General features: G+C 43.3%; 1 protein-coding gene across 2 annotated transcripts in view; it reads right to left on the bottom strand.

Moving 5' to 3' along the window:
* Positions 1-6,791: 6,791 nt before the first annotated feature.
* The window catches only part of cadps2 (Ca++-dependent secretion activator 2), a gene marked incomplete at its 3' end in the record, with an annotated part of 102,236 nt that continues 96,781 nt past the window's right edge, over positions 6,792-12,246 (bottom strand). For both annotated transcript variants that reach the window (XM_079223928.1, XM_079223929.1), the window contains 2 exons: positions 8,788-8,892; positions 6,792-6,962 (listed from right to left, as the gene is read on the bottom strand). In XM_079223928.1, coding sequence (XP_079080054.1) covers positions 6,792-6,962; positions 8,788-8,892 — 276 coding nt within the window. The remainder of the gene's footprint in view (positions 6,963-8,787; positions 8,893-12,246) is intronic.

Below are 12,246 nucleotides of genomic sequence, written 5' to 3'. Positions count from 1 at the left end.
CACCTCCGCGTCCACAAGAAGAAGAAGAAGAAGAAGAAGAAGAAGAAGAAGAAGAAGAAGGAGAGAAAGAGGAAGAAGGAGAGGAAGAAGAAGAAGAAGAGGGTCCTCACCGGCCCGCAGGAGAGCGCATCATCAACCGGGGAAACCCCTCCGAGGCACCGGCCCCGGTGCCGCCGCCTTATTGACGCTCGATGACGGCGTGCGGAGAGCCGAGACCTCGCCGATCGTTACCGGCCAGGAGGAAGAGAGGAGCGCGCGGTAATTTGCTCAATTCTGCTCCGTCGATTCTCTGCACTTGGAGGAGGAAGATGAGGAGGAAGAGGAGGAGGAGGAGGAGGTCCCGGTCTTGGCAGGACTCCTGCTCGACTGGAAGGTGTTTGGTAAATCCCGGGTCCCCTTGTGGCTTCGCGTGACATCATTTATTTTCTTCTTCTTCTTCTTCTTCTTCTTATTTCTCCTCCTCCTCTCAACTCCGGGTCACGAGCGTCAGGTTTAGATCATCTCTCTGGTTCTCTCCTCCTGCACGCGCACACGCGCGCATACGCGAAGCCTCACGCGCTGAACTTGAGACAGAAAAAAAAGAAAAAAGATTGAGTTGTTGAACCGATTTTGTTGAATCGATCTCAGGTCTCTCTCTTTTATTGTTACGCATTAAATATTCTTTAGAGATGAAACATCTTAAACACTTCTTCTGACAGAAAGACTCTTCAGCATCAACGTGAGAAATAAAGCGCGCGCTCTTCTCGTTTTGTTCTTTTCGGGGCGCAAACTCGTCTTTACGCGCGAGACGTTTCCCTGAGGGACTCCGTCCTGGTTCAGGTTTAAGTAAACCAGGTTTAAAAAGAGAGAGAGACCGGAATCACCCTCAGAAGGCCTCAGAGGTCCTCATCCGGTCATCCGGGATCGAACACGCGACGTAGAGATATTAATATTATCTGTTGTGTTTTAATTATAGTGTATTAAAGACACACACACACACACACACACACACACACACACACACACACACACACACACACACACACACACACACACCTTTTTAAATATATTTTCTTTTTTAACATCTGAAAAATAAAAAGGATATATTCTTTCGAATAAAAAATAATATATATACATGGTTTTGTATTTAAAAAAGAATATCTGATCAAAAACGAGTTATTAAAACTATAGTGATATAAAAAAAAGGAATAATATTATTAGTAAAAAAACAAATTGATTTTGGGCGACACAAACTGACACGTGATGCTTCTCATAAAACATATTTTAAAATGTATAATCAGCTGTTCAGACTTTGTATTTTTACCGGATGCTTCGCGTTCCATCGCGTCACGTGACTCCAGGCTCGCGCGCAAATGACTTATTACGTCATAATTAATAGCGTCGTATTATTTTACACATTCTTTAGTGTCGCAGCGGCTTTTATTCTATTTTATTGTTTAGTTGCTTTTATTTCTGTTTTTGTTGCATTTCTTTTGTCTCCATTGTTTTGACCCTGTAGTGTTTTATTAGTCATTGATTCATACATTATTATAATAATACATCGTTTTACTTTAAGTGCCTCTTTAACATATAGAATGAATAGAATAAAAGATATTACCTTTTATTTGCAGACAATGAGTGAAAATATAGTGAAACACAGCTGTCATGAAATATAGATGTAAACATACAAATATCAAGTTATAATTGTTGACACATACTGATAATATATAATATAATTATAATATAATGTAGCCGCTTACAGCTACATTTGATATACAAGCTTTAAGAGGCTACACACACACCCACACACACACACACATATATATATATATATATATATATATATATATATATATATATATATATATATATATATATATATATATATATATATATCAAAAGGCTAAAGGGCAACTTAAAGTAAACTGAATAACAATAATATGAAATAATACAGATAATAATATTGTAAATAAACAATGAAGTGTTTATTTAATGTGTCTAATTATAGTAGTAATAGTAACATAGCAATAGTAGAATAGTAATAATAGTAGTAATAGTATAGTATCTGTAACAAAGCCGGTATTGTATTTTGTCTGCTATAATAATTATTTAAACCATCTAATTATGTTTCTGTGATTCATGTTTCATCTCCGGACTCTTTGGTTTCCTCCTGCCGAACGGTCTTTATCACTTTATGAATTAATATATTCACATCTTCGCTGCTCGTGGTTTATTTCATGGACCTGAGAGGAGAAAATATCTTCAGTTCAGTTTTTATGATATCAGATGAAATCTGATGCTGTTTTATAGATTCAGATTTTATTCTGGATTTATGTATTTATTTCTCTTTGCAGGAAGTCAGTTGTAACGCTGTAGAACCTCTGGAACCTTTAAATATCATCATAATCATAATAACATGAAGGTGTATTAATATAGTGTTATCAGTAATAATAATAATAAATGCATGTGTCCTCAGGACTCTTCTTCCTGCAGTAAAAAGGTTTGATGCTCATTTAATGAGAACAGAAAGTGCAGCTGATGGACGACAGCCAGCAGACAGTTCCACCTTAAAAACCACAAGATTTAAGGTGGAATGGAAAGAAGAAGAAATAAAGGAAGAAAACAACAACAGGAAGCAAAATCAAGATTTTAACCCTTCGTGTCCGAAGCTTTGATGAAATGTTCTCAAGCTTTTTAAAAACGACTCTTTGCGGTTTATATTCTGTTTTTAATAGGAGAAAAATTAAGCAGAAAAGGAATTAAGGGATTGGTTCTTTTATTATTATTGTGATAACGTTATATTAATTATATTATATGTTAATTAAATTATTAGTCTTTGGCTGTGAGTGAGTTGAGGAACTTTAAGATGGCGGCGTTTTAAAATCAGCTTGAAGAGATGACAAAATATTAATATTATAAATGTGTTGAAAGGGATTTTACTTTTATGGTTGTTGGTGCTTTTATTAACTGCATTTCACGTGTTATATTTAAATGGTTTTCGGGAGCGTTCAACACTTTGAAAACCACCCTATAGGCCCTTCCCTCGAAGATGTCATACCCAAACTAAAAAGGTATATCTCTGCAACCACTAGGGCTATTTGAATAATGTTGGTGTTATAATAAAATGTACACATGTGAGATTTTGTTCAGATGTGTAAATATCAGTCTATATGTTACTGGTTAAGAGTAAATGAAGATGACACACAGAAAAAAATCCCTTTCAGGATGATTATTTCTTTGAAATGATGCAGCTGTAAGGTCCAACTCTAACCCAAATCATCGCTCAATATGTGAACATTCTCTAACCCAATTCATAGCTCAATATGTGAACATTCTCTAACCCAAATCATAGCTCAATATGTGAACATTCTCTAACCCAAATCATCGCTCAATATGTGAACATTCTCTAACCCAATTCATAGCTCAATGTGTGAACATTCTCTAACCCAAATCATCGCTCAATATGTGAACATTCTCTAACCCAAATCATAGCTCAATATGTGAACATTCTCTAACCCAAATCATCGCTCAATATGTGAACATTCTCTAACCCAAATCATCGCTCAATATGTGAACATTCTCTAACCCAATTCATAGCTCAATATGTGAACATTCTCTAACCCAAATCATAGCTCAATATGTGAACATTCTCTAACCCAAATCATCGCTCAATATGTGAACATTCTCTAACCCAAATCATAGCTCAATATGTGAACATTCTCTAACCCAAATCATAGCTCAATATGTGAACATTCTCTAACCCAAATCATCGCTCAATATATGAACATTCTCTAACTCTCAACATTCTCTAATTCTCAATATGTGAACATTCGCAGAGAGAATGTTCACATATTGTGTTATGATCATCATCGGTTTGTAGAAGGTTGTGGTTTAGAGACACGTCAGACTTTCTAATTTCTAATTCACCACCAAATTTGACATTTTCTCTAACCTTAATGTTTTTTGCAAATCAATCTCTAGTTTCACTTAAAATAAAAACCCACACAAAACGAACCGGTGCTTTAAAAACACTTTTATTGACACACTCAGATAAGACACCTGGACAAAACAGGTGCACAGTCAGACAATATAAATATACTTCTTCATGTAGTTTTAGTGTTTGTCCTCTGAAACAACAACAACAGGTTGATCGGAGGCCGACACGGAATATTACAGGCAAAAAAACCCCAACAAAAAAACGATTTCAAACGTTTCTCAACGACGACACGCAAAACGGACCGAGAGAAACACGTCAACCAGATTAAAGACAGATCCACGTTCCGGCTGGAAGAGTCCAGATTTCTTTTTTTTGATCGATGGTCGGACATGATGCACATCAGGCGGTACGACCGTATCACTCCACAGCTCAATATTATTATTATTCTCCACAACAGTTAAGATTACGACGAACAGAGATAAACGTGGTCGCGATTCTAAACAATGATTACCCCCCAAAATAAATCAGGGGTTTGACACTTTAAGACGTTCCGCGTGGTGAAAACTGAGGTTCATGAAACAGCCGTGCAGCAACGCGTCACTACTCTGTTTTTGTTCTGAGAGCTCAACGGCCTTTAGAACCTTTAGAACCTTTAGACTCTTTAGGCCCTTTAGACTCTTTAGAACCTTTAGGCCCTTTAGACCCCCTTTAGACTCCCTTTAGACTCTTTAGAACCTTTAGGCCCTTTAGACCCCCTTTAGACTCTTTAGAACCTTTAGAACCTTTAGGCCCTTTAGACTCTTTAGACCCTTTAGACTCTTTAGAACCTTTAGGCCCTTTAGACCATTTAGACTCTTTAGAACCTTTAGGCCCTTTAGACTCTTTAGACCCTTTAGACTCTTTAGGCCCCCTTTAGACCCCCTTTAGACCCTTTAAACCATTTAGACTCTTTAGGCTCACTTTAGACTCTTTAGGCCCCCTTTAGAGTCTAAAGGGACTTTTTTGTCCCTTTCGATCCTTTAAACTCTTTCGACCGTTTAGACCCTAGAACCTTTATACTCTTTAGACTCTATAGACCCTTTATACCCGTTAGATCCTTTAGACCATTTCAACCCTTTAGACCATTTCAACTCTTTAGACCCTTTATACCCGTTAGACTCTTTAGACCTAGACCCTTTTGACTCTTTCAATCCTTTAGAATCTTTAGACCCTTTACACTCTTTTAGACCCTTTAGACTCTTTATAAAATGGAATGGCGTCATCGCTGGTCATCAGTTTTAATTTCTTTTCTTCAGATTGTCCAAAACCGCGACTTCTTGCTACGTTAGTTCCGTACGTAAGTTAGCGAACAAAGCTAACCAGCTACGTGGTTGTCGCCATTGCAGCTAACGACAATTGCCATTCATTTCTTCTTTAGACCCTTTCCATTCTTTAGACACTTTGGACCCTTTAGACTCTTTGGACCCTTTACACTCTTTAGGCCCTTTTTTTCTCTTTGGACCATTTAGACTCTTTAGGCCCTTTACACTCTTTAGGCCCTTTTTTTCTCTTTGGACCATTTAGACTCTTAAGGCCCTTTAGACTCTTTGGACCCTTTAGACTCTTTGGACCCTTTACACTCTTTAGGCCCTTTACACTCTTTAGGCCCTTTACACTCTTTAGGCCCTTTAGAGAACATTCAAACACTCCTCACACATCAATTTCTAAATGTCACCGGCCGATGGAATGGCGTCATCGCTGGTCATCCATTTCAATTTTTTCAGACGGTCTAAAACCGTGACTACTCGCTACCTTAGTTCGGTACGTAAGTTAGCGAACAAAGCTAACGTGGTCGTCGCCATTGCAACTAACGACAATCGGCATAATTTTTTTCTAATGAAAACAGTTACATTCTCCTTAAAACTCCTACAGTGTTCCCGTGATGAGCCCTAAAAGACATCTAGACGCCACCATCAATCTTCCACTCGTCCATCTAGACGAGAATTATCAAAAGCCGATGAGCCGACGTCGTGGCCAAGATCCCTCGGCACGTCGGTCACCGCCAGACATCGAACACGAGCGTTATCGATCGGCCACCTCCGAGGTCAGGCTGCGTTTCGGTAATAAAAAGCGGTTGGAGAGACTTTGTAGTCGAGCTCAAAGGATCCAACATTGACGTTAACAAAGTCACGCCTCTGCCGATCGGAAAAAACAACGGTCATTACTAGGCACGACCACAAGAGGGCGCTTGTTGGGGAAATGTAAACGTAGGTTGTTACTTGTGTGTTTTAAACAAACCGCAGACAATGCGAGAAGCAGACGCAGTCGTCGTATTTGAATACAACCAGAGGAGCCGCCCCCTGGTGGTCAGTACAGAGAATGCATGTTTTAAGACATGAAGCACTGGTTCTTACTGGTGGAGATGGGCGCCGTGGGTTGTCACGAATATTTCAGCATACAGATGAGGCGAGAAGGACGTTTTACTTTGACCTTTTCCTAAAAAGGTTGGCTATAAAAATGAAACTACAGTAATATAAAGTAACATTCAAAGATGTGATTGTGAATAAAAGTAAAACAGAAGCGTCCAATTTCCAAGCTTCCAATATATCTCCTGATCTTCTGAACGTTGGGTGAAGACACAACATGGCGGAGCCGCGGGTACAAAGTGACATCAATCAGAGTACGGCTGCTCGTGGAAGAGGGCGGGACTTCCTGTCCCGCAGGTGAGAGAGAGAGGGGGAGGGGTCACCACCTGAGCGTTCGTCCTTCCCCGATCAAGACCTTCGGTCACGGTGAGTGACTCCTCTTCATCGACAACAAAACTCCGGTGATGAAGGTCCTGATCGGGGAGGAAGGGGGGAGGAGTCAAGCAGCGAGGAGGAGGAGGCGGCCTCGCTCAGTCGTCCTCCTCGTCGCTGTCCCTCATGCTGATGCCCTGCAGGCCGTCTCCGGCCTTCACGGCCGCCGTGGCCTCCTCCACCGTCAGCCGGTTGTAGACGGTCTCGTAGCTCTTGTTGTTCAGCACCACGTCCAGGACGCCCTGCAGCCGGAAGTCACGGTAGGTCTTCTGTGGAGTGGGGGGAGGAGGAGGAAGGAGGGAGGAGGAGAAGGGAGAAACATAAGGGAGGAGGAGAAGGAAGAAGCATAAGGGAGGAGGCACGAGGAGAAGGAGAAGAAGAAGGGAGGAGGGAGTAGGGAGAAGGGAGGAGGCGAAGGGAGGAGGAGAAGGAGGGAGGAGGAGGAGGGAGAAGCATAAGGGAGGAGGCACGAGGAGAAGGAGAAGAAGAAGGGAGGAGGGAGTAGGTAGAAGGGAGAAGGTGGAGGGCAGGAGGAGGAGGGGGAGAGAAGAGGAGGAGGAGGGAGGAGAAGGGAGGAGGAAGGAGGAGGAGGGAGGAGGTAGAAGGTAAAAGGGCGGAGGAGAAGGAGAGAGGAAAAGGGAGGAAGAGAAGGAGAAGGGAGGAGGAGAAGGATAAGGAAGAAGGGAGGAGGTAGAAGGCAGAAGGGAGGAAGAGAAGGAGAGAGGAGAAGGGCGGAAGAGAAGGAGAAGGAGAAGAGAGGAAGAGAAGTAGAAGGAGAAGAGAGGAGGAGGAGGAGAAGAATAAGGAAAAGGGAGAAGGAGGAGAAGGGAGGAGGTAGAAGGTAGAAGGGAGGAGGAGAAGGAGAAGAGAGGAGGAGGAGGAGAAGGGAGGAGGAGGAGGAGAAGGAGAAGAAGAAGGGAGGAGGGACTAGGGAGAAGGGAGGAGGAGAAGGGAGGAGGAGAAGGAGGGAGGAGAAGGAGAAGGGAGGAGGAGGGAGAAGCATAAGGGAGGAGGCACGAGGAGAAGGAGAAGAAGAAGGGAGGAGGGAGTAGGTAGAAGGGAGGAGGAGAGGGGAGGAGAAGGAGAAGGGAGGAGGAGGTGGGAGAAGGGAGAAGGTGGAGGGCAGGAGGAGGAGGGGAAGAGAGGAGGAGGAGGAGGGAGGAGAAGGGAGGAGGAGGGAGGAGGAGAAGGGAGGAGGTAGAAGGTAAAAGGGCGGAGGAGAAGGAGAGAGGAAAAGGGAGGAAGAGAAGGAGAAGGGAGGAGGAGAAGTATAAGGAAGAAGGGAGGAGGTAGAAGGCAGAAGGGAGGAAGAGAAGGAGAGAGGAGAAGGGAGGAAGAGAAGTAGAAGGAGAAGAGAGGAGGAGGAGAAGAATAAGGAAAAGGGAGAAGGAGGAGAAGGGAGGAGGTAGAAGGTAGAAGGGAGGAGGAGAAGGAGAAGAGAGGAGGAGGAGGAGAAGGAAGGAGGAGAAGGACGGAAGAGAAGGAGAAGGGAGGAGGATGTAAAGGGATGAAGAGAGGGAGAAGGGGAAGGAGACAGAGAGCATCTTAGGAATGTGGCGAGCGGCAGGAGGCGTTTGAAAGGACGAGAAGCAAAAGAAAGCGGGAGGACTGAACCTCAAGGCCGAGCCGAGTCTTTATGTGTCGCAGCGTCTGAGGGCTTTTACCTCCAGAGGCAGAAGCTTTACGATTCCTCGTCTCGCTGCTTTCAAGTTAAACTTGCGTCTCCGTACATTAGCCAACTACCAAAAGACAAAAGCGGCGAGCGGCACAGTTGAGCAGTTTCTCTCTGGAGCGCCTCTTCACACCACCTCCAAGGACACTTGTGGTTTGATTTGTCTTTTCTTATTCTCCTCCTTCAATGTCAGTTCTGACTGTTTTACATGAATAAGCCCAGAATTACGATTTTTTTTTAAATTACATTTTTTCCCCCAGTCAGTCTCAGGCTCATTCACTGACGCTCTTTTCAAACGAAGGAGCCTATTAAGGGTAAAAGTCACCTGTCAGCTCTGAATTTCAAACCTTTTTTTATTCAACACAAAATCAGTTTTCGTGAATAGTTTTATTTAAAAAAACAAACAAACATGTTCTACCTACCTTCACGATCTTGATGAGTGTCTTCAGCTGGTACGGGTGGAGCTGCAGGTCCAGTCGGTCCGTCAGCCAAACGCACACCGCCTTCATGGAGCCGCCGTACCATTGCTGCCACACAACCACAGAGCATGATCACCGAACAGAACACACTCACTTCCCGCTTCAACTCCTTTCAGTACTGCATTGGTCGTCACAGTCTTCTGTGGAACTCGCTCATTTTAGTTTGACCTCCAAATGTTGAGATATTATGGTTATGGATAACCAAACTGTCTGCCAAATACAAGTGAGGTATCCTGACCACCAGGGGGCGACTCCTCTGGTTGTATAGAAGTCCATGCTTCATGTGTTAAAGCTGCATTTTCTCTCCTGACCACCAGGGGGCGACTACTCTGGTTGTATAGAAGTCTATGCTTCATGTGTTAAAGCTGCATTCTCTCTCCTGACCACCAGGGGGCGACTCCTCTGGTTGTATAGAAGTCCATGCTTCATGTGTTAAAGCTGCATTCTCTCTCCTGACCACCAGGGGGCGACTCCTCTGGTTGTATAGAAGTCCATGCTTCATGTGTTAAAGCTGCATTCTCTCTCCTGACCACCAGGTGGTAACTCCTCTGGTTGTATAGAAGTACATGTTTCATGTGTTAAAGCTGCATTTTCTCTCCTGACCACCAGGTGGTGACTCCTCTGGTTGTATAGAAGTATATGCTTCATGTGTTAAAGCTGCATTTTCTCTCCTGACCACCAGGGGGTGACTCCTCTGGTTGTATATAAGTATATGCTTCATGTGTTAAAGCTGCATTTTCTCTCCTGACCACCAGGGGGCAACTCCTCTGGTTGTATAGAAGTCTATGCTTCATGTGTTAAAGCTGCATTCTCTCTCCTGACCACCGGGGGGTGACTCCTCTGGTTGTATAGAAGTCTATAGAAAATGACTCTACTTCTCTCTTGATTAATTCCCTCAGTAAACATCGTAAACATGAACATGAACTTCTATCTTTTTCACATGTTTTCTCTGATCGTCGACTCGGCAAAAATGAAATAATCGAGTATCGACTTGAAAGACGCAACTCAAACCAAATGATCAAAATTAAAAGACATCTGCTCCACAAAAAAAAGACATAAATAATGTGAACAGCCATACCAAGACATGAATACATTTGCATCTGAGCAATAAATCCAAGTAGAGCTCTGAGGATTGCAGCGTGAACGTAGACGAAGCCAAAGCCTTGATTCTTAACAACGCTACCCTTCAAAGCACGAAGCATGAAGCATTAAAAGGGATAAAGCGTGGCCTTCTGAGTCAGTCACACATGTAAATGTCTGTATAACTGATTTCTCTCGCATGGAGGAGGCGACCTCAGACCACCGGGGCACATTCTTTACAGCAGCAGCTGAAAGAGGCTTCATTCATCTCCTGAAAGCATCCTCCAGCCGCTCCTGAAGTCAGAGAAACCAAGAGCAAACACCCTGAGCAGCGTCTCTAACGCTGCGTTCATCCTCAAAATGAACATGAATATGTAAATACAAATAAATAGAAACCACGACGTTATGTTAATGAGTGCTCTCAGAACAAGGAGAAGTTTGTGGTCGTCGTTTCTCCTTCAGGTGAGTTCAGGAGGTCGCCGCTCGCTCGCCGCCAGCTTCTGAGAAAGAAACTCGCTTTGGTTCAGACCCCTCCAACAAGAGGTCAAACCGTCGAAACGGCAGAAGAAGAAAGCAACAACAACAACCTTTAAAGTGGGTGAAACGTTTACTCGTTTTTAAAAAAAAATGGCAATTTTAATGCAAAAACTCCCAAACGCCTCGGGAGAAGTTCACGGCTCAGCTTTGACCTTCGAGGAAGGAAAGAAAAATGAAAGAAAGTGTCGTCTTTGTAGTTTTTCATTAAACGCTTCTTTCCCGCCACCGGGCTGCAGCTGCGGAGAAATCAAACGCACCCTTTTCTCTCACCTGAAGAGCAATCCCACGTGGCTGGTAAAATGCGCACAATGGGGCGGCTTTATTGAGTTATCAGTCAAACAAGAATGCTCAGGGAAATTGCTCTGACACGCGGGTGAATATTCAGATCTGCTTCAAGAGCCGCCGAAAGACTTAATTTCACCGCGGCAAGGGCTGTAATTACCTTCCAATTTAATAGAGAAAAAAAACAGTCCAAAGGTTATTTCTATGCACTTGACAAAAGCCAAAACACATCCGTGATCATTCGGGGGTCGCGCAAATATTTGATTCCTTCATTGTGGGATCGACCGCGCCGACCTCCTTCACACCGGCTGCTTAAGGGGCCAGACACGATTTTTAAAAGCGATTTTTTAAAAAAAACAAAAAACAGCCCGGTGCGCCTGTGGAGCGGGTCTGCGTGCACAACCGGGCGATAATTAACTGCCGGGCGGTAGCCGGGTGATTTTTGCCCGGTTACCGCCGGGCAAAAAATACGGCGGAATTCATCTTCCACTATTTTATATATTTCGGCTGTTGTTTCCTTAGAAACAGGCAGATTATAGACGGTATGACTTCAACACATCAAATATCGTATATTAATGCGTTTTGTGTACTTTTACGTGTCACAAAACTTTGATTCGGGTCCAATTCAAAAGCACAAAGGGTATATTTCAGAGTTGAGAGTATTCATCGTATTGAAAGGAAAGAAAAAGGTAACTTTGCTAAAAGAAGCTCGGGATGGATTTAGGATAAAAGTCTCTTTAAGTAACTTTTAGCTTCGTGTGACACGTTCTTTAATAAATGTGATTGATTTATCCCCAAAAAAGGAAAAATGCACTGTGAAAACCGATAATAATATAATTGATTGTATTTCCCCCTAAAATGATCTTCTTATACTTCCCTAAAATGTTTTTAAGGTTAAAAAAAAGAAGTTGCTATTGATAAAAAAAAATATATATATTATTCAGGCAAGAAAGTAACCATTTTGTTTCTCAATATGTGATCGGTTCATATAATATGAATAACGCCTATTTGGAAAGTTGCAGCTATGCTGTGAGAGCCAAGCTGTTCGGTCATTGTTTGTGTAGAAATATTCTGTCTCCCTGCCATCTCGCTGTTGTCTTGCTGCCATCTTCCTGCTGTCTTGCTGCCATATTGCTGCCGTCTCGCTGCCGTCTTGCTGCCATCTCGCTGCTCTCTCGCTGCTGTCTCGCTGCCATCTTCCTGCCGTCTCGCTGCCATGTCGCTGCTGTTTCCTGCTATCTCACTGCTGTCTCGCTGCCATCTTGCTGCCGTCTCGCTACTGTCTTCCTGCCTTCTCGCAACCGTCTCGCTGCCATCTCGCTGCTGTCTCTTTACCGTCTCCTGCTGTCTTGCTGCTGTCTCTAAGCCGTCTTGCTGCCATCTCGCTGCTGTTTCCTGCTATCTCACTGCCGTCTCGCTGCCATCTCGCTGCTCTCTCACTGCTGTCTTGTTGCCATCTCGCTGCCATCTCACTGCCATCTCGCTACTGTCTTCCTGCCATCT

The sequence above is a fragment of the Taurulus bubalis genome (genome assembly GCF_910589615.1).
Source record: "Taurulus bubalis genome assembly, chromosome: 9".
NCBI classification, from domain to species: Eukaryota; Metazoa; Chordata; class Actinopteri; order Perciformes; family Cottidae; genus Taurulus; species Taurulus bubalis.
Note: the sequence above shows the minus strand (reverse complement) of the source record. Positions and strands in the feature narration are given on the sequence as shown.